Below are 22,313 nucleotides of genomic sequence, written 5' to 3' on the forward strand. Positions count from 1 at the left end.
CAGATGCACCGTGGTCACCTCTGCCTTTCAGAGCAGAGACGAGCAGGCAAGGGCTGCAGGCACTGAGATCATTTTACATTTAAGCCAGTGTTTAATTCTCCTAATAGCCCCAAGATTGCAAGAGCTCAAAGCCTTACACCCAGGATTAAGAGACCTCCTAAATATAGGCTTGTTGTTGCAGGGAAGGTAAAAGAACAACAGAGTCGCTGAGAACTGTTCTTGAAAAACATTTATTTCTGTAATTGGTTTATAGCGCTGACTTCCACGCCCCAGTACAACACAGTTTCCCCCTACACATAATTCTGGGGACAATTACCTTTGATGGAAAAAAAAAGCCATACAAAGAAGCCCCCCTAAACAAACAGTTTTGTACCAAACAAACTGTGCCCAGGTTATCTCTGAGCCTCAACTGTTGACTGTTTCATCCCAACCGGGACAGAGCTGCCCTGCTCCGTCCCTCGGTCACAGCTGCAGGATGGTTCACTGCCTGAAGGCCCCAAATAACTGAAGATGTTGAGTTGAACTGCAAAAAACCAGGGGGGACATGGGCAGAGAAGGCTGCTAGGATTCAGCGGCTGCTATTTTTGCAGACATCATTTAAAAAGAAAATCTATGCATTTCAGTTTCACCTCCTGAGCCCCATCGTTAGGAAAGTCAAATACAAACCCAGAGACCAATGTACACAAAATAGTGACCGAGTGTCCCGACATTTCTAAGCCCCTCACTTTACTGTGATACCATGATACCTCCAAAAAACAACAAAACCTCCACATTTGGATCGTGTTGGATCTTATTTTTAAGAGGGAGGGGTAGAGATGCAGCACATAGCATAGCAACTGTCAAGCAATGTTTAAGGCAAGTTTATTCCCATTTATTAAGAGTTAAAGGTTTTTTCTTTGTTTTCCTTTTTTTTTTTAAGCTGTTAGATAACATCTCAGCTGGACATTTAAGTTTAGACAATTTAACCAAAGTTTGAGTGAGGTCAACTCAAGTTGATCTGAGCCTAGAACCACAAAAAATATTATTCCCAAGAATATCAGTGAGAACAAATTTTTGAAAAAATGAAAATAATCAATGTCCAGAACTCCCCCAAAACCTTCTCCCCTCAGAGACCAGGTTGAGCCCAACTAAAACACACAGACATGCATATGAAGAAGGACACAATGGCAAGCCTCTATGAACACAATGCTGAATAGGACCAAAGCAGAGCCAAACCTAAATTCCACAGATGCAAGAACATGGACAGAGTTATGAGTAAAAAAATAGACGGGGGGGGAAACACAGAACCCCAGAGAGGGATGTTTCATGAGATGGAATGGGAAATAAGAGTCCACTGTATGCAAAGGAAGGGAGTTCTTAGGTGCACACACAGAAAGCTGGGGATTTCAGTTGCCTCGTCTCTCAGTCGTGTTAGTTTGTTGTGCCTTTCCCCTCCCTTTGAGATCCAGGTGTTGGTGCCAGGAGGTTCGTGCGTTTACTCAGTCTGTGCATCATAATTAGCCCCCCCTGCTTTCTTCAGCTCGTTCTTGATGTAATCCTCATCCAGCTCTTTGTGGTCACTGATCACAAATTCTTTGGCAAAGTTCTGCAAGGGATAAAGAAAAAGCCTGTTAAAAGAGGGGATACTTGTCCAAGTACCTGAACGAAGAAGCGTTATCCAGCTGCCACGGCTGTATGAGCTGTACACCCTTATCTGCTGTGGTAGGGATGATAAATAAAATGCTGTGGATGAGACAGAAGACTAGTGACAGCAAAACCCAAGACTCAACCTGGAAAAATTTTATGTTTCTACCTCTACAGTCACCGACTGCAAGACCCAATCCTGCCCTATGCAACAACTCTTCCTAGCGATAAATGCACAGGTTAAGTCAAGTTTCTTAAGTAGTATGAAAACTAAAAAGCTCAAAATTTCTAACTGCCAGAGACCCTCAGCATAACCTTTGGCAAGTCACTCATCCTATCTGTGCCCCAGCCCTTTTTAGAAGCCCTTCTCCCAAAACAAGAACAATGCTACACTACAGTACGCTACCGTACCGTACCCCACCGGCTGACGGGAGGATGCTTCGACCAAAGATTGAACAACACACAGATGGTACCAGGGGCAAACAAGTCTACTTCAGCAGATTTACTGACTCCTCCTCTCGACTATCTAACACGCATCATGGCCAAAACAAAGATACTGCACTAGACAGGCTGCTGATGTTGTTAATAAGCTCCACTATGCTCTGCAGTCTAATGATCCAAAGTGACCTTTATGGCCACGTTTTATTAATACACTTGTGTACTGCTGGGCAGCTATCTAGCTGCTTGAGTGCCCTTTGCAACTTAGGGGAGCTGGGCAAGCCCAAGGCAGCGTGCTGCGATGCGAGGTTGTGAAGGGAGAAAACCTTTCTCGGAACAGATGGTGTGAATGGGATCCCACGGTGCCTTTAGGGCACTTGTCACTACAGTCAGGGATTTCTCCCTTTGTGGACGCTGTCCCTCCTGCCTCGGACCAAGGGTGGGATGCGTGTGTGTGCACAGACCTTTCAGCAAACATGCACATTTGCTTCTTGCTTTAGCAGTTTCCTTCCCTTCCTAACCACAACTGAAAGCGTTGCCTGTGTCTCTCCCTTCCCCCCGACCCAGCGAGGTTTCAGACAGCATGAAAACCAGCAGGATCCATTGCACTCTGCAGAGCCAGGGACAAACTGAGGACAAAAAAAAATGAATTAAAATCCCAACAGCGCTGCTGCAATGTCTCAGGAAAGCTGCAATACCTGGATCCCTGGGCAGCAAGCACCCCGAAAGGTGACGGAGGCTGCCTGGGAGAACAAGGCGATGCTTTGGGAGAGAAGCAGTCATCTTGTCCAGGTCTTCCCAGCACTGGAACAGCCCTGGCACAACCATGGAGAAGGGGGGTCTAATTGGTTTCAGACTCTAAGCCATGGGAGAACTCATTATTTGGCAGCATCTCAAGGGTCTCAGTTTGGGATCTGAGACGGGTAAAGGAGGGGGTGGAGAAGGATTCAGCTTGAAAGAGCCTCAGCACCTCTTTCATGCGGTGGAAAAAATGGGAGAGCAAAACAGCTCCCTCCCCCACACCAGTCTCCCAGGCTGCGGCTGATCCTGTTTCACACTGTAGGAAATGCTCACTTCCAAAGGGTTGCTTAGAGGAGGGGGGGAAAAAAGCTCAAAGCAGCTCCAAGAAGCCTTGTCTGCTCTGCTTTAGTTTCTCAGCAGCTAGACAAAGTCTTAAAAAATAACAACTACTTCACTGCACTGTTTTGCTCCACGCTGTAATGGTCAGCTTTTCTGGTGTGAGGACAGACAGACATTACAGGCAGTCACCCGTGTCTTAGCAGAGTTCAGGGAAAAAGGGAAAGAAATTGCTTATTTAGAGAAAAAAATCCTTTTTTTTTTTTTTTTTGAGATGGGAAATGAAGAGACAAACTGCCCAAAACATCAGATTTGGTCATGCTCACAAGTGTCCTACTCCCAGATCTCCTGTGTGAGATCTTTGCAAGAGCTCTTGCTAAGACCAAGCGAATTATTTTCAACTGTTTGATGCTCAGTGGAATGTGCTACCTACATGATTTTTGAGCTGAGCCTTTTCAATTTCTTTTCTACGTGCTAACAGGTTTAACAAATTTTCCTCAACTCAGGAAGCAGACTGTCCAGGACTACCTGACTTCAGTGCTAGTCTTTTCCCTGATTTTAGTGAGTCCATGTCCCTCTCAGAAATTATTTTATGGGCCTGCCTCAGTTCTGTGTGTATTTTATAAATGCAGGGAGGGTTTCCTTCAATGCCCAGTTTGCAGAATCCAGCTGATTCTGAATTTAAACCTGCAAGTGCACGAATGCATGAACAGAAGGGAGCTACATGATATGTATCACAAAGTAATTATAATTACTCAAATGTCTTCTCAAATAGACAGTTATCCAGATGATTCCTGAGTGATGTTCTGTGGGCACTAGCCACTATTTCATGTCAATGCCACTGAGACATCTTGCAAGGTCTGAATGATCTCCCCCTCGCAGTTGGCCAGATGGGTTATGTTCCCAGCCACTCTTAAATATCCTCTTAGCTGACTGGGCCACCTCTTGTGCCAGATTTGTACCCTCGGAGTGCAATCTGGGTCACTGCTATTAATAACTCTTTGCTTTATTCCTTTCTGCTGGCAGGTGCTGTCAGGGGCTTCTTTGGTTCTTCACACGCTCTTACTCACCAGGATGTCTCATCAAGCCTGGCCCAAAGGAGAGAAGATGCTTTGGGTGAGTTTCCTGCCTGCAACTCACGATTTCAATATCCTGCTTGACCCTTCTTCAGCCGTACCCTCCCTCATCGCTCGGAATTCACTGTTTGAGCTCTTTGGGGTTGAGCTTTTGTTCAGCGTGCAAATCATAAGATGAAGGGAGGCATACAAGTATTTCAGAGACAGTTGAAACTGCCTTTTGTGTCATCAGGGCAGGAAGACAGGAAGGACTCTGGCTCTCAGACCAGAAGCTTCAGCACTCATGATCAACAGCAGCACTTTTCATCTGAGGGCCATTCTATCCAGAGTTCACTCTTTTTTTGTCTCCACTGAAACTGCCAGAATGTAAAGCTACTCCCAACTGATTTAATTGGGTCTGATGTTAGCTAGACCAGGCAATGGTCCTTATTCAGCATGACTGTCATCTGCAATTGTAAGTAACCGTTCAGAGCAAACCAGCTCCTGCAGAGCACCGGGAAACATCCTAGTTCAAGTGGCTAACAGCAATGCCAACAGGCATTCGACTTCAGTCAGATTTCTGGTCTGCCACCAGATTTTCCTTCTGCCCTTAAGAGCCTGGGGTGGGGAGAGTCCCTGCTTTCCCTTCTCTCACACATACCATTATCCAACGCCTTTCAAGACAACTGCAGAACAGTTAGAGCCGCCTAAGGCACGGAGCATAACTCTGATGCTTGTTCCCTCGCTTTGCTGACGTGCGTCTTCATTTTACGTCCTCCACTTCCTTTTCTCTTCTCCTCCCCCCACTCCCAAGCTTTTTACAACCGCCCTGCGAGTGAATTCTAGCCTTTGTACTCACCCCAGAGTCACCAGCAGCCTACCGATAACCAAAACAATGATGCCATTTGTCTTTATTGCTCTCACAACGCAACAGTGACCACAGTCTCTTTGCTTTGCCTCTCGAATCATTGAACACGATATCAAAAGTAAGGTTTACTCATGGTTCTTCAATATTCCTATCTAGCACGTGCTTCACTTTGTGCCTGAGTAGCAGAGGGTCACAATTTTGCAAATCAATCCCCTGTGTCAACTCCCAAGCAAAACTACACAGGTAAAAGGGCTCCAAGCACGCAGGTCAGGTTGCAAAAAGTGAGCCTGCATCTCTCCCTGGCAAGCATGAAATTTGTGCAGCAAGCTCAGTCCAGCCTTTCTCTTCCAGACAACTTTATGGGGGAAAAAAGAAAAAGGGCGGAGCAGATTTTCTTCCTATTCCAGGCCCTGAATGTTTAGCACATGGGGCTATAAAATTTCCCTGAGCTGGCCAAGGGAAAATCTGTCTAGTGCAGATACTGTACCAAAAAGGTCTGCAGAGGCCCTTTTAAATTCCAGCACGGATAGGCCTGAAGCCAGAAGGAAAATCCTTGTATCGTCTACAGACACATGGGTTCTTAGCAGCTAGGGACGGTGCCAGATAGTTGAGCAGCTTCTTGCTGGTTTTATTTACGTTGGGCCTTGCAGCAGCCTCCACTGATGTTCAAAATCCCCAGTCCCACTGTGCGTAATGTCACTACTCCCATCCGCTGATCATCTTATTTCCGGTGCAGATGCGGTACAGAGGAGATGACATCTTCCATGTTTCTTTGGCTTAGACCTGCGGTCATGGGGAAGAAAGGATAGCTGAGGTATGTTCTAGCAGGTCTTCTCTGAATGCAAGGAGAGCTATAAAGTGACAAGTACTTGTAGCAGTACAGTACCACTGCCCTCCACAGTCCTCTGGCTACACTAAACCTGGTCCTGCCTCAGCTATCAGACTCTAAGCCATCAGCAAAACCCCTCTCTTCAAATTTACTCCTTGCCAATTTTTACATGGACCAGTTTCAGCTGCTGGGAGAAGCCAGCTCAAACCAGCCCAAACCTCTGGCAAACACATCTCTCAGCAATGGGAACTACATTTCGGCTGATCTGCAAATTCTTCCTGTCTGTGCTGCATCCCACTGGAAAAGTCACAGGGCTGTGTGTCAGATGTGGGATGATGAGAAACTGCTTATTCCGGCCTGAAGAAGCTACTTATAAAGTTACCACCTTCTCTAGGCTAGGACTAGAATTTCTTGCAAATCCATATCCATTTGGTATGGTCATTACTGTAAACCAGAATAGGAAAAACAGTCAGAAAGAACAATTCTGTTTGCCTCCCCAGCAGGATCTCACTCACCCTCTCGAGAAAGACTATCCCAAAGCCAGTGGGTCATAGCCGTTACCGTATGTGTTTGATTTTCTCACTACCTCTAACAAAGCTATTAAACCATCTTTTGTTTAGGCCACTGTACTAACATGAGAAACCTAATGCACATACATGGAGTTACAACACGTTGTATCTGTCTCAAGACCAGGGACGGTCACCCCGCAAGTGGGTCTTCCCTCGTGAGGTACCAGCATCAGTGCAGTGAGGAATCCAGAGGAAAAGAGAAAGGTGAACAAAAAGAGATCCGGCCATGAGCTCCAAAGCAGGAACTCAGTAACTAACTTGTTGACATCACCAAAGCCAGGCAAATTCCTCACCCGAAATCATAATGCATAAAATGCCACGAATATTTGCTCACAGAAACAGAGCTGTTTTACCCTGAATATGATGTAGGCAAACAATAGAGCATGTGACTTTGTGGGGGCAGAGGTGCTGAAGAAAACAGAGAAGAGTCAAAATTCACAGAAAATAAGACAAACTGGGAAAGGTTGGGCAGTCTCTTTGCTGAGACAGCCCAGCAGGGAAATTCAGTCCCATCAGGAAAAAGACCTCCACGCTGCATAATAAAATGTTAAAGTCTCCTGGAAGGAAATGCAGTCATGAAAAGCAGCAAGTTCACAGAGAGGAAGCAACACTCAGAGGGAAACCAAGTCCTGCTCTCAGTTCTTCGGCATTTACATCAAAACCAGACCACTTTGGCACTGGTTGCCACTCCCAGCCCCACAACCGTTGTGCCTGGGCTTGTCCTTACAATAAGAGCACCGTAACATCATCGCCCTGCCTCTCCTCAAAGCGAGTGGGGCTGTTCACTGAAGGCCTGGCACTCCTGTATTTAAAACCCACAGCTGCCAGGTTTCACCTTGTAGGAATTTTTATGGCTGAACTGAACCTCATGCTGGCAGCTGTTCCTAGCCATGACAAGCAGCTTACAATACCCTTGATTTCTGGGCTTAAGCTGACCGATCTGTTTCTCCTGGGTCTCTGGAATAACGGAGGTCAAAACAACAGCCCTCAGAGCAGAGAGAGTCTCCTGGATGGATTTGTAGTAAGGCTGAATGAGCCACAGCTTGTGCATGTAAAGGAAGTAAAAGGCAGAACCATCCTTACTGCCAGGGACATAAAAGATGAGTTTAAGACCAGCTTTGGATGATCTCCTTTGTAGCCAAGTAGAAAATACGCCTAAAGCCTTTCCATTCAGCTGGTATCTACTGGCAGCTGGGTGCAACCTTGGCATGACAACTAGTGGCACCCAGTGATCAAACTGCAGTTGTGCAGAGGGGACAAACGCTGTGGGGCTGCTGCGTGTGTGGCTCATGGTTAGCATCTGCCAGCTCACCCACATGCACAAGACAAGACACGCTACTGCTGATGACAAAATAGATGCAGCCTTGCAGTTTAAGTCATCCTGGCTTACTGCTGCATAAAGTTCCCCAGATGTGAAGTTTAGATCGTTATAGATCTAGGTTTAGACTGAACCCCAGAAATTACCTCCCAAACATCTTAAGCATTGGATGTTGTGTGCTGCTACCCCCCTCCCAGGTCTGTCCTTGGCCTAGACAGATGCTCAGTGGAGAAAAGATGGGATACTGCATCACCTTACTCCATGTCTCCATTTACACAGGAAAGCCTCCACACATTTGTACCTAGCTATACCCTTAAAAAGTTATAGATAAACACACCCTTAAAAAGTTATAGATAAACACTTGTTCCCTGTCCTGGCCTTACTTCTAACCTGCTCTCAGCTGAACTACTTGGTTCAGGTCAGAGGCTTGACTTCCAGCTGAGGTGAAGAGGAAAGAATGGAAAATAAATGGCTGAAAATAAAATAAAAAACCTACTGAGTGTTCCTTAAATGCAAAATTCATTTTTCTACAATCAATACAATAAACACAAAACCCATTTTACAACAGCATTAAAGAGATAATAAGGATAGTCCCAAATAAGCAAGAAGACCAGATTCTCAGCTAGTACAGACCAGGAGAACTATGGCTATTTGCACCAGATGAGATCCATCCCTGTAATTTTACAGTTATTAGAGCTAAAATCAATTGTTCTTTCTTCCTGAGAGATTTTCTGGCAACCTCCTCCACTGACTATCAGCATTGCTTCCCAAGCCACCTCCCTATAGATTTCACAGCACCTGCTCCCCCTTCCAAGGGAGGAATACAAAAGCGAGGGTAACCCAGTTCCTCTCCTTGCTTTATAATATTCCATCCTTTTGTTCACAAGCCCATAATCTACTCTTCAACAGTTAATATCCTGTACGTTTTCCATATGGCAGGTGCTTCTAGGAGACCGTTAGTAATCACCATGTGTTAATACCCTTTATTCTACAGACGCAACATGGGGGGTTTCACTTGTTAGGAGGTATTCAAGCTGACCATCTTTCACTTTGAGTGTCTCGGTGGAAGAACAATGTTTATTGGCATGTGTTCGGCGTTGAGCAGAGCTCAACCACAGCTCATCAAGGCATCTAGGACGTAGCAGAGAATGTAAAGCAGGCCTCCCCTCACACGTCTTAAATAAAGAGCCACAGTTAGCTTTTGCAAATACTACAAGGCAGCAAGTGCTTCACCTTTTGGTGAGGGCTTCTAAGACCGAAGAGCTATTGTTCTGGAATCCCAACAAATCACTTCTACAGATCACAAAATCAAAGCTGGTATCTGCTGTACAAGAAGGCCTCCTTGCGCCACCCTTCCTTGGAAGAAGAGCCATGTTGCACCTATGGACTATGCACACAACTAACACTGCAGACAGCCAAACTGCATTGATAGCTTAGATTCTTTCCAGGGTTTGTAAAGAAAAAAATTCCCACTTTAGGGTACTACTTATTCCAAATGACGAACCAACGCTGAGTCAGATTTGTAGATGACCATTACAGCAACCAAGCAACTGTATTTTCCTATGTATAACTCACATCTCAAATAATCTGTAAAAATGAGCAGTAGTGGGGTGTCTGGGAGTGCACTTGAAGGTCAGGAGAACCAGTAAGAGTGAAATAGCTCTGAGATAAATTCCCTTCTCTACATTTCAGTTGGACTTTCTTGTCCTCTTTTGTTTTGACAGATTATCTGCAAGGTTACATGCATAAAAAGAAGAAAATAGTTCTGTTTTTATCCCACTGAACTCAGAGAGATTCAGTTGCACATGTAGAACTATTCAAAACAGTTGTCAAGATAATTCCTTATGGAAAGGAGATCACCATTGACGTTACACTCAGAAATGCTTTGGAGTGGGTTATAGACATGGTTGCTCAATAGAAGTGTACTAAGCACAAGTCGTATTCTTTTCACATTCTAGTACAGATTAATTGGAATGTGAAAGCTTTTAAGTAACAGTCAAGAATGGTTAATGTTCCAGCAGATTATTAACTCATACAGACTACCAATCAAAGATGAAACAAGTGAAATTGCAAATTATATGTAACAGACCAAAGGGACAGATCTTAGAACAGCATTCAGGAGTGCTATTCAACTCAACAGGAATAAATTGTCTAAACATATTTTTTAAAAAAATCTTGGGCTTAGTGACTCTTTTATGAATCATTCATTAGTACTCTATAATTTCATCTTCAGCTACAATTACACAGTTTCAGCTGCTTCACATGAGCAGAGATTTGCTTTCCTGTCTCTCAGGTGTCATTACACAAGTTTCTATTCAGAATGGACCCCTCTGCGTAGGTGTCATTTTGAAAGATTTAGCACCAGTGTTTATCTTCTGGAAGGATATGAATTTATTATATTCTCCTTGCTTCTTATCTAAATCTAATCTTCTGTGTCATACAAACTACCACGGAATTGAGAGGGACTTTATTCTCATCCTTCATATTGCCCTGTTGGGAGATTTCTTTACATAGGCAAGAACACAATTATTGAGGGAGATCATTTCAATGGTCAGTCTGTTGTCTAAGTGCATAAGAAAGACCATTTCTCATTGGAGAGCTGGCCCTAGGTCTAGTTGAAAGAGCTAATCTTGCTTTAAATAATTCTTCAAAGGAAACACGCTAAATGTTAGCATCTTCCTTATTCACGTTAGCTTTTCAGCAGCAGTTCTTTGCAGCCTTTCACAATTCACTTCTCTTGTGGCTGCTGCTCGTTTTCACTCGCTTGGACTGAGCTTGGAGCCCAACAGAGCAAGTCCGACCCAGAGTGCCACGGGAGGCCGTGACAGAGTTAAATGATAAGCTCAGTTGGGGCAGGCAAATCCCAGTGAAGCCCTTCCAAGGTGTGTACTAAGCACATTTCTCTTTTTCCCTGATACGCCCAAAGCCAAACAGAAGACTATTCAAATCTAGTTAGCTATTAAGAGCTGTTAGTTAATAGGATAGGGACTTCAGACTTCAGGTGATTAGGTCCCCAAATTCATTGTGCTGAGACAAAAGGCCTCGAGGGAAAAGTTTAAACAAAGGCGTGGGTTTTTCTGTTTAATTTTACCTGCTTAATACTGCCTTGTTCTTTACCATTCAATATGATGATATTTCCATATCAAGAAAGGAGATGGGAAACATCTTAATGGTGACAAGGTGTGGAGTGCATAAGACAGCCTTAAGCTCAAAGGTGCTTCTTTATGCTTGAGTGCTCAAAGGGCAGATGTTAAGTCCTCCTAGTAGGAAGACAGGCAATAGGAAACCATCTTCTTTTTAAAGGACTAACTACTAAGTTGAAGGATGATCCAGCCCTTCCCTGTCTCTTACCTCCTGTTGTTGTTTGTAGAGATAAAAGTCATGAGAACTGGTGGTTAGAAGCAGAAGAAAGAGGTTACCTGTACTACTTCTTTGACCAGAGTCTTGTCGGTCCCAGTTTTGGCTCTCTGCAGGCCACTGACATCTTCTCCAATCCAAGTGATGAGGGCAAACTTGACTCGCTTGCTCATGGCATCACCGGTGGTGAATCGGACAAAGCCAAACAATCGAACATCATCTGGAGAGGCAAAGCAACAAGGGTAAAGTGATTGAAAACAGAAACATTCCTGCCTCGCCATTTTCTGTGGTGAGACTATTGCTGTGAACTTAAAGACCAAGTCAAGGCACTGATCCTGTGTTACAACAGCAGCGTTCTGGATTAACAGGGCAATGCAGAGGCTCTGCTCACATGCCCTTCACTTGCAAGGTGCCCTTTCCCAGTGTTAGGTCTGCCTCTTCCTGGGGTGCTCTGAGTTACTGGGAGGAATCTGGCTGTGCTGACCACCCCATGCCACATCAGTGTGCTGCTAGTAAGTTTGGAAATGGCTAAACTACAGTCAATAGGCAGCTCAAGAGCACAAAACTAACCCCAGTTACATTGAGCCAGATGATTCATCAGCAGGTCACTGGTCAAGAAGGGAAGAAAGTGATTTCCGAGCTTCTCTTTCTTACAGGATAGCAGGATTAGGGTCACACTTTGTAATATATACCCAGAAACTGGCCATTGTGCAAATCTGATCCTCTCCTCTCTTTCCCTTTAGCAACATTTCTGGCTCACTTGTGGTATGAGTTTAAAAGAAGGAGGGGAGAAGGAGCAAAAGAAAAATCTGCAATTACTTCCCCAGATGTGCTTTTCTCCTCCTTCCAAAGGCTTTGGATTTTAAAAAGGTTCTGATCTTTGTTTCACAGCTGGTTTCTGCTATATCACACCAGACTAGAGTTATTTAGTCTGGCCATATGTGTAAAAACCTTGTAAACTCCTTCTCTCGAAGAGTTCCTTCCTTCATTGCAGGGTGACTCATCAACCGAGGCAGTTGGACGCCTTCATGATCACAGGCACTTAGAAAGCGTGTGATACCATCCCCTCATATCCCCAGCCTCGGTGGCGTGCACAGTGCTGGAGCTTTCAACCAGGATTATGCAGAAAAGCAGAGCAGATGGACAGTTGTGCAATCGTGGAATATACCTAATCATAGCTACTTCATCTGTTATAGGTCACTCAAGACCTTTTAAATGAAATGACTCAAAACAGAAGAACAAATTGCTGTTTGAAAAGAATCGTGTTAATCCTGGTTACACTCGTTGTGACCAGTTCAACATGTTTTATAGTTATTTGCTGCCTTGGCTACTGCCAGGTGAAAACGCAGGCTCCAGGTGTAGCAATGTTTGCCAACATCTCTATCCTTGGATCCGTTTCAGCACGCTCCATGAATGGCCAGGACAGCCCCAGGAGCTCTGGGGTTAGGCGAGACGCAGCTCTAAATTGCTCATCCCCAGAAAACAAGGTGCTAGAAATCAAGGCACAAAAAGCAGGATGTTCTCTGAAAGATGACACGTCTCAGAGCTTCTTTAACACTTTGTTTTGCCAAAGTGTGAGTAAAGACAACTTCCCTTTGATAAAAGATAAGACGTTTTTAAGTCTGAAAACCCCACCTATGCTCTCCCTATTTTGTTCTCTATGTAGTTTTCGGCCACTGACAGAGGACTACCGAGGAAAACTGGAAAATGTGTGTAGGGGGGTGTGTGAGCCAGTACAGTGTTTAAAACGAACTGCTCTGAAGATTTCAAAACTGAAACAAAGAGAAAGAGAGATCTTACTCAAAAGAAAAATCCAGATGGATCTTTGGAAGGAGAGTAAGAGTCACGTGTACCAACAGTGCAGGCAAACAGAACTTCTCTCTCAGATACACTATTACCGGCGAGTACAAGAAACGCATGGAGAGACTCCTGTTTCTGACAGTAAATCCTCTTCCCAAGATTGATTAGAACCATAAATGAACCGACAGCCAGGAAATACCCAAGGTGAAGAGAGACTGTAAATCCCCTAACGTTACTATTAACAGTTCTATGAAAAAACCTTGCTTTCCCAGACCTGACTGTAAAGGAGGCCACGCTCTGCTAAGAATTGTACTGTGGTTCCTATGGGAACACAGTGCTGGAGGCACTTTAATGTCATCGAGTCCTGGCCCCTACTATACTGTAAGCGTGTCACAGCCCTTCCCATGGACCCATCACTTTCCACCTTGAGTATGTAGGTTTTGCATCCCTGCCCCTTCTACCAAAGGCTGTTACAGATCCTGAAGACCGCTTTGCAATATGCCCCTTCATAATAAAGATAATGCAAAACTATCATGAATGTGAAGAATTCCAGGTTTTTCTGCAGGGCTTTTTCATAGCAACGTAGAAAGGAGGTTAAAGGAATTTATTTGTCAGCATGAACTTTAATTTGACACAAACTCACAGATCACTGGCAGCAGCAGGATCTGCTTCTCAGCAGAAGAGTTTGGGTGCTTTCCCATCCTGTCTGAAAGCAGCTTCATCAGTGGCACCAAAGAGAGCCAAACACAGCAATTCCATGTGGGCTTTTATCTATTACATCACCTGCAACTCAGTGGCTATGAGCAGCTCTTACTTCATCATGTTAAGTCTCAGTAAGTTTAATGAGCAGTTGAGGTTAGATGTGGGGCTCTGAGTCACTATCTTGGGCAGAATTTACCTGGGGCAGGTTTACCTGGGGGGGCTTGAAGGGTTATACCCAAGCTGCGTGCTTTCTCCCCCAGCCTCCCCATGGAGGTTGTATCCCCACCGTTGGCAGAACAGGCTCTTCAGCTGCCAGTTTTCGGTCCAGTGTGTTTAATATAAACTACCGATACGTGATGCTTTAACTTGATGTGCCAGTCTGTGAATTGCAGCAGCTGAGGAGCGTTTCAGCAGCTGCAGGTAAAGCCAAGAGGGAACGTGAATTGGAGCCCTTAGCAATTACATGTCTCTTTTTTTCCTTAAAGGGCAACGGGGACAGATGTGGAGATTTTTAACACTAGTTCTACCTGGGTATGTGCCCCTCCAACTGCAGGTCAAAATCCCTGAGCAGAAGTAGTTGAGTTTCACAATTAGTCTGAAGCACATTCAGAGCAATAATGGGATCAAAACACGAGTTCTTTTGTACTCCCAGGTTTCCTCTTTCACAGTTAATCGGTTCTACCCTACCAGATCACCTCACTGGGCTGGAAGTCATCAATGTCATCACTGCCAACTCCTCCAGAAATCTCAAGGCATTAATATCCACCCCACCCCCCAACTTTTCACACAAACCCACTTATAGTGGTTTTAGGAATAGCTGAGTGTGTGGGGGAGTCTAACAAATCACAGAGACAGTAGATTTCCTCTGAAAGAGGAAATCCTGCCTAGCTCTATGCAATCACCTTCCTAGTCACTAAGCCATGAATTTCAGGGCAGAGAGAAGCAAATAATAGATCTGGGTAGAATGGAAATAGCAGCTTTATTTGAGAAGATCTCACAAATTACAACAGCAGAAATTAACAACGTTAATTCCTACTAATAGCACTACTCCTTTAACTACGGTTGTACAGCGAGACAATAGGGCTATACAAACAACGAAATGTACAATGAATGCCTCAATGAGCATCACTGAGTATTTTTCTCCAAACCCCTTACTTATCAGGAAGCAGGATTTTCCAAATATACTGATTAAGCTGCCCTTGGCTGCCAACAAAGCTCGATGCCAAGCTGCAGAGATTTCCTTGATGATATTCTCCTCCTTTTCATCCACTCAAACCTTTTGATTCAGCTGTACTAAAAAATTCCCCATTAGATTAAAATGCACTGACTCATCAGTAAAACATAATAGCTGCAGGAAAGAAATACACTGTTAAGAGCTTCACCATTCTTAGTCTTACTGACTCTGACTGGCCAAGCCAGAGACATGCCAAGATAAGGCCACCGCTCCCAGCTTCACCTGCCTGCTAAACCAAGGTCACACACAGCAAGGCAGCTGATGGAATCATCTGCTTTTGTTTTCTAACAATGAATTACTGATAGCACGACACGTTTCATGAAGGATTTATTTTCTTTGTTTCAATTGGATTCATTTTAGATTAATTTGTCGATTGTCCACCTCTTCAGTCACCCCTGTAGCCACATGGCTAGAAGTGCAGACAGAACACCTTCCCTACACTGTTTTTTCCCTATACTGAAGCCCGTAAATCTCTGAGGCAATGCTGCCTTGCACCATGCGAACATGTTCATTAAGTCACCTAAGACAAATACAAAATGTTTGACCTCAGGACCATAACCACAGGGCATGCTGTAGCTGGCACACCAAACCTTTTCCATGTCACCCAGGGTGGCTGATACGAGTAGAGGGTACTTGGGACACAAGTGCATGGGGAGGACGACCCCACGCTGACTTGTCTGGTTTTCTCTGGCCCAATGAAGCCACCAGCAGTGTTTTATCAGAACGACTTGCTGCTACCCCAGTGCCAGTGGTCTTGAGGTGGTTTCTCTCTCCTGCCCTGGGTATATCCTGGAGTGCAGAATGGGAGGAAACAGAGGATACAGCTAATCTTTGTTCCCCTTCCCTGAAGGAGGAATGGTTGAGTTAGTCAGCCAGAAGCAAAGGGCATGCAAAAGATATAATGCTGCTCTTTACCTGTTCTTTTGCCCAGCACAGGGTGGTGAAATGCAGACCCACAGCCATGCTATTTTAATTAAGCATCACAAACCTAAACTGAATGCAAAGAGTTACTGTCTCAGTGCAGAACTCGACCTGATGTGTTACTTCCACAAAATCTAACGAGAATATTCCCCAAACCAACCTCCTGTTCATTGCAAGGGACAGTCCAAGCACAGCTCCAGCGGGCAGCCAGGAGATGGCTGTGCACACATGCCATTCCAGCGGACCCTCCCAAGAGCACGGCTTTCACAGCGAGCGGGGAGGGCACAGGGCAGGGAAACACTGCAAAGACAGTGTGAAATTCCCATAAGCCACCCAGGTCTCCCTTTAAATGGATGTTAAGGGAAAGCAGGCAAGACGAACAGTAAAGAGGAAAACCAAAAGCAGTGGGAGACTGATTTACAAAGCCCATTTTAGCAACTTAAGATGTAGCCAAATACAGATAAGCACCTATCTCATTATATGTCCTCATGCATTTTTACAAATCTTTCCTACAACCTAAGGTGCCAACATAATCTTGGTCATCTCTCAACTCTTCCCTCCTAAATTTTATATGCAGGCCAGGATTTATGGGACAATTGTCATAAGCCCAAAAGAGCTTGCGTTTGTCTTAGGAGCCGATTCTATTTCTTTTTTCTGCCTAATATTTTATGTCAACCAGAAATGATTTTATAGGGTATTTATTTCGGACCAAAGATTTTCATTTCCTACTCGTGCTGAATGCACAGTGTGGTTTTGGCTTGATCTTTTCAGACACATGAATAACTATCCCATTTCATGCTGTCATTGCAATTATTTATCTGGACTGGGCTTTCCAAATAAAAGCCTCATTATTTCTTTTGTTGGAGATGCATTGAAAAACAACTGTTCACATGTGGCATTGGGGGGAAGCACAGTCTTCCGACCTCTCTGTTACTTAATGGTAGAATGCACACTTTAAAAAAAAATAAAGTAAACCACAGACAGAGACAACGCAATGCTCTGCTGCTTCGTCATACGGAAACCGAGGCAAGCTGTCTGGTGCAGTCAGGTTTTACTGACACACACAAAAGTCTAAGCAGATGTTTTTGACCAAACTTTTAGTTCAGTATCTCAGCTGTATGTCATTCTACTCTTCTCAGCAACAGCATCACCAGTCCCATTATGAGACTTCAGAAGTAAAAACAACAACAACAAAAAAAACAACAAGCGCCTTCACATCCTTCCATAGAATAACCTTCAACTCTTATCTGTGTTTCTGGCTTCAAATCCACCAGCTCAGCTGTTTTTTTAAAAGCGTACGGATGGCACGTACTACTAAACACCAAATTAATGCTACATCTGGATCCATGCCATCTGCAGAGGCAAGAGCTGTAACTGTGAAGTAAAATGGATCAAAAGCCTTGAATTAAGTCCTTGTTTAATGCAGAGGTAATCTGTGCTGTTAAGCCCAACCAAAACAGTCCTTAGCCAGAAGACACAGCGGGTGTCTACACTGTGTTTAATGACCCTGACACAATTAATGTCCTCAACTTTGGTCTCCAGACTCTTTGGGTCAGACAAAGGCCAATACAGTCACGTACGCCGGTCATTATGCAGGGCTGCAAGAAGAAGTGTCACCAGCGGCCACCTCCTAATCATGGAAGGACTTTATTGTGCTCATAGTTTAAACCAACCTCCTTGACTTTAGTTTGGGATAGGCTGGCGGAGAGGTGTTCATACATCTGGGGCTGGTCTCTGGAGGACAGAGAAGACTACTGCCTGAGACTCAAGCAGTGCCTACTATCCTCCAGCCAAATGTATGAGTTGTCCTGTGGCCCGACACAGACCTTGACAGCAACAGCGTGACAGCAACTGATCCGCAGAAGTCCAGGGTTCAGGCTGTGTTTGCAGCATAATCTTGGGACCCTGAACAAAAGGGCACTGAAGGAGCTTTTCTTACCATGTTTTCTTCCTTTAAGAGTGGCAGTTGCTGTCCCTAAACAGTGGGACGGGAAAAGGATGATAGCTTGATCACGCAGTTCCTTAAACTTTTCTGCTAGTACACAAAGCTTAATAAAGAGCTTAGGAAGAAAAAAGCCTCCACCCCAGGATAGGTAACACGTAGGTCTGAAGTGCAACGCGCATCTGGGAGCAGACCAGTGAGAGCAACGAAACCTGCCCAAGGTGGACTGGGTGCAGCAGCAGCTGCTGGCTCAGGGCATGGGCCTCCCTGCCCCAGGAGCTCAGCATCTCAGCCCGTCACGCGTTCCTTCAAGGGCAGCCCACGGAGCGTTTGCTGGAGGCTTGCAGAGAGCTGGTTGCTAACATGGTCTTTTTGAACCACTACTTCCATTAAAAGAAGCAATTCCAGTTTCTTGCTTTTCCTTTTGTCCTCAACCACTCTTGCTCCCTGAGGAGGTTTGCAGAATCAGTAATGAGCTGGGCCATGGTCTGTATGAAAAGGGTTATGTATGGGGGGAAGAAAAAGAAAAAATACAGCCCTGCTACCAACAACCCCCTTCAGCCCTTCTAACCTCTGTCATTGCGCAAGGCAGGATATCTACCACAGGCAAATGTCTTCCCAACTGGTACAAAAGACCTTCTTGGTCTCGGAGCCACATGAATTAGCACACACTGACACCGCCTGCTCTGTGATTTAATGCCCTGGAGGCAAGCAATACGTACCACATGCTGAAGGTGCTTTTAATAAGAATGGTTATTAAAGAAAGCGGGGGCACAGATGTTTGCCACTCGGAACGGCACTGAAATAGATGGTGCAGAAAGAACAGAGCGAGCTCTGACGGAGGGGCTTGGTGACACTTTGCACGCTGAGGTTTTCAATTCCAGTTCCCGCTCTCACCTTCAGCCACCAAATTATGCTCAGCTTCTACCAGAGGCAGCTGCAGCACTTTGTGGCTTTCAGGGCAGTGTTTTTCACAAAACAGGAATTTGAAACAAAGAAGTAAGTTTATTCTCATGCTAGTTTTTTCCTCTTTTAATCACATTTTCTGAAGCTGTTCACATTGATAGTAGTTCTTCGCTCCAGCAGAATGTAGGAGATGGGGTGTGGACCAGGCGGGAAGAGATGTAGCAATAGGAAGGAATAATATTTAGCAGCTCTTCCCATCCCTTCCTACCCTTTTTTACTGATTTTGCTTCAGTAGAAATATTCCAGCCAGCTCTATTTCATTTGGCACCTTTCTTCCAGATGGGAAGGAAAGCTCTAACTTCACTGCTGGCACAAGCCTCGTGTTCTGACTACGTCTAGTGGTCCCGGCGAAGGGTTGCTGCACAGATGGAGGCACTGAAACTTGCACCTCTTGCTTCCCCAACTGCTGCACCACAATTTGTGGGTGGAGGAAGTTCCTTTCTAACACTTGGCCAAGAACCCAGTACCTGAATTTGCCTCATTCTTCAAGCCTCCAACAACTGTGCTCCAGAGGTAGGTTTGAGGACAGCCTCTTGCTCCTGGTCTGCCAAAGAGCAGCCCATCCCAGGGGCATGTGAAGGAAGAGGGAAAGGGAGTGATGGAGCAGCTATAAGGGAATTGACTCCACATTAAAGGCTAACAACAGGCCACTGCCTACCCCACAGATGCCCTTTATTTAACTCTCCTCTTACTGTGCTAACGCATAAAATATGCAAAATTTCCTTTTTGCTGTTAAAATGCTTCAGTTTTGAGGCCAGCTTGGCACTTTGCTGGGATAAAACAAGGTTTCCTTAAACTTTGTTTTAATACTCTGTTTATAAATAAGGGTTTGGCACATGCAAATGATGGCAAGAAAACAAAACCGGCCATATTCCAAAGTGCAATATGTGCTTCCATTAGTTGTTGTACGCACCCTACCCAGCCCAACCAGTGCCTGCTCTCTGCCAAAGCCTCTCTGCCTGCTTAGCCACTGGATAAAAGTGTTCCCTTTGCTACAGAAAGGAAGACAGGAACTGTTCTTGAGAGGATGCTGCTCAGACAAAGCATTAAAAATCAGTTCAGACAAAATAAGACATGGATTCCTTAAGAACAAGGAGAGAAAATAAATGGGGATGGTTCCTCTGCAAGCCTCAGATATCTGGACACGCTGGAGATGCTCAGTTATCTTGGCCACAAGAGGAGATCAAGAAGCTGTTGACATCCCAGGAAAACTACTAGCCCTTTAGATAACATTGGCATGAACTTCAGAAGCGCTGAGCCCTGGGTTTCCCCGTATGCCAGGGAATTACTTTTTTCCTTATGTTGCCCACTAAGAAGAGTTGGGTGGGAAGGAGTTCTTGTGGTACAGGGTCTCAGCTCTTCCAACATCAACTACAAGAAGATCATTTTCAGTTTTGAGAATTTTCCCTGCAAAGGTCTCAAGAACAGCTGGAAAGGAGTAGCTGTGTTAATCCTAGCAAGACCTCACTGCAAATGTTGTAGCAGAGCAGTCTAAACCCTTTTGATTTAGTGGCTGCTTTCCAAGGGCTAAAACATGTTTTTCTCCTATGATATTTATTGACTGACAAATATCAGTCCAGCCCTGCCCTCCTTTAAGTTACTGGAAGTCGTCCCCTCCAGCTCAGTGTAACACAGCCAAGCCCTTGGACTTGACAGACCAATTTGGACAGGCACTGGTGTTTCAGTAGCTGTGGGACTCTGACTATGGTGCCTCCGGGTCTCGCCCCACCTTGAGAAGGGAGAAGCTGCTCAAAAGACAATTCCTTCGCAGTACAGACACATCATTCTAAAAATACAGGTTAACCGTAATGCGTGATTGTAGAGTAACTAGATGAGTGAGGAAGACTTTGCTACAGTCCAGTATTAGTTACAAATGCTTCGTATCTCACGTCACTTGGTGACATTTCTAAATAGCAGCCAAGACAGGAGGAAAAGCTATACAATTCCTCTCTAGAAGTTATTTTGAGAAAAATCAAAGTCCACTTTTGTAAAACACGTCAAAAGTTAAGATCAGATGAAGTTAAATATTCCTCAATTTATTTTCATTTTCCCCAGGCTTTGTTTCTCCTGTTAATGTTCTACAACTGACAGTTAAACCATCAACTGCCACGTTTAAACCCAGAGCTGCAACTGTTGCGGTTGTGCAATGCCACATATATGATTGTTTTCAGCGCTGTATTGTTCCAGCCAACCTTTGGCATAACCACTCTCTTCTCAGGTTTCATGTTCCTAAAAAATCCCAGCAAGCCTTCTCACCGCAGTTACTTTAGCGCTACGAATACAATTTACGGCAGAATTTTATTGCAAAACGATCTGTATGACTGCGTTTTTTCTAGCGGTCTTTTTTGCTCTTTCAGCAATGCTTTGAAACTGCCGTGCTAAACAAGGAGACCGATGCTAATCAAGCGTTTTATCTTGTTTATAACCGGGAAGCAATGGAAAATTGTGTAAAGGAGGGGAAAAAAGTCCGAAGGACCTTAAGTCTAAGGGCGAGACAAAGGACCAGCTGGACTATGGACTTCAGTGAGTTGCGCTCGGTGCGGCTTTATGCCCGATCATGCAGGACAGGGCAGACACGGGGGAGCAGCAGCACTAATTCCAGTTTACCCAAGTTTTCTCCCGTCCTTTCCCCCCTCGCGCTGGGCAGCAAGAAACACGGTAGGTGCCAAAGCAATCAAGACGGGGCTTACCTGTGCACTTCCTTTTAAAGGTTTCATAGTCTACCCCTTGGTCTCCAGGGACGATTGTAGAGCCGTTGTATTTAAAAGTCACCCTTTGGGATGGGGAAAAAAGAAGGGGAATGATACATTTAAAAGTCGCCCTTTAGGAAGGGGAAAAGAGAAGGGGAATAACACACTTAAAAGTCACCCTTTGGGATGGGGAAAGGGAAGGCGAATAATATTTTTAACAGCCTTTGGGAAAGGAAAAGGGCGATGGGGAAGGATATACCATAAAGAACATCCTTTAGGAAGGGGGGGAGAGGAGAAGGGGAAAAAGGTCTATAGAAGTCACCCTTTCGGGAGGGGGGGAGAGGAGAGAGGAGGAGGGGAATCACAGAGCACCGGTGCCTCTCGGGGAGATGCCGGGGGGCCACCTACCAGTTCACCTCGGTGGCATCGTCCCTGACGAGGTTGTACGCCTCCCTGCACGCCTCCTTGTCGATTTTGGTGGCCATGGGGGCGGCCGGCCGAGCGGCCGCGTCGGGGAGGGGAGGGGGGAGCGCGGAGCTGGGGGTGGGGGCCGCCGCCGCCGCCGCCGCCGCTGCTGCCGCCGCACCGCACCGCGCAGCGCCGCGCAGTGCCGAGCCCGCTGCCGCCCGCCGCCCGCCGCCCGGGCCCGCCTCCGCCCCGCCGCCAATGGCTCCGCGGCGAGCGCTGCGCCGGCCCCCGCCCGCCCCGCCCGGCCCCGGCGCGGGGGCTTCGGGGTGATGCAACAGCCGCGGGACTGGGGGCACTGGGCGGGGAGGGGGGCGGGGGGCACCTGTCCTGAGGATGCGGAGCCGGGGCGCTGCCCGCGCGGGGGGGGCGAGGGGGTCGTGGCGGTGCGGAGAAGCCACCGCAGTGATGCGCTTTTCGGCCGCCGATGTTTTTCCAGCCCCCCCGATCCCCCGATGT

General features: G+C 45.7%; 1 protein-coding gene across 2 annotated transcripts; it reads right to left on the reverse strand.

Moving 5' to 3' along the window:
• Nucleotides 1-214: 214 nt before the first annotated feature.
• COTL1 (coactosin like F-actin binding protein 1) lies at nucleotides 215-21,890 on the reverse strand. 2 transcript variants are annotated; one of them, XM_009992752.2, is made up of 4 exons: nucleotides 21,798-21,890; nucleotides 21,390-21,472; nucleotides 11,197-11,354; nucleotides 215-1,585 (listed from the first exon to the last, which is right to left on the reverse strand). In XM_009992752.2, exons 1-4 carry the CDS (start codon nucleotides 21,872-21,874, stop codon nucleotides 1,475-1,477), a joined length of 429 nt encoding a protein of 142 aa, XP_009991054.2. In that variant the 5' UTR covers nucleotides 21,875-21,890; the 3' UTR covers nucleotides 215-1,474. The 2 variants fall into 2 exon arrangements, with proteins under 2 accessions (XP_009991054.2, XP_086477172.1); XM_086621046.1 differs by having other exon boundaries at nucleotides 21,390-21,520.
• Between the last annotated feature and the right edge of the window lie 423 nt (nucleotides 21,891-22,313).

This window comes from Tauraco erythrolophus, chromosome 15 (assembly GCF_009769465.1).
Source record: "Tauraco erythrolophus isolate bTauEry1 chromosome 15, bTauEry1.pri, whole genome shotgun sequence".
Classification (NCBI taxonomy): Eukaryota; Metazoa; Chordata; class Aves; order Musophagiformes; family Musophagidae; genus Tauraco; species Tauraco erythrolophus.

Bases quoted from the DNA above. Each gene is read 5' to 3' on its own strand.
- COTL1 (XM_086621046.1), bottom strand. From the start codon at position 21,874: ATGGCCACCAAAATCGACAAGGAGGCGTGCAGGGAGGCGTACAACCTC. The intron at 21,521-21,797 runs GTAGGTGGCCCC...CCCTTCCTAAAG, and splicing joins GATGCCACCGAGGTGAACTG to GGCGACTTTTAAATGTATCA. The intron at 1,586-11,196 runs GTAACCTCTTTC...TATCCCTTGCAG, and splicing joins TGGTCAAAGAAGTAGTACAG to AACTTTGCCAAAGAATTTGT.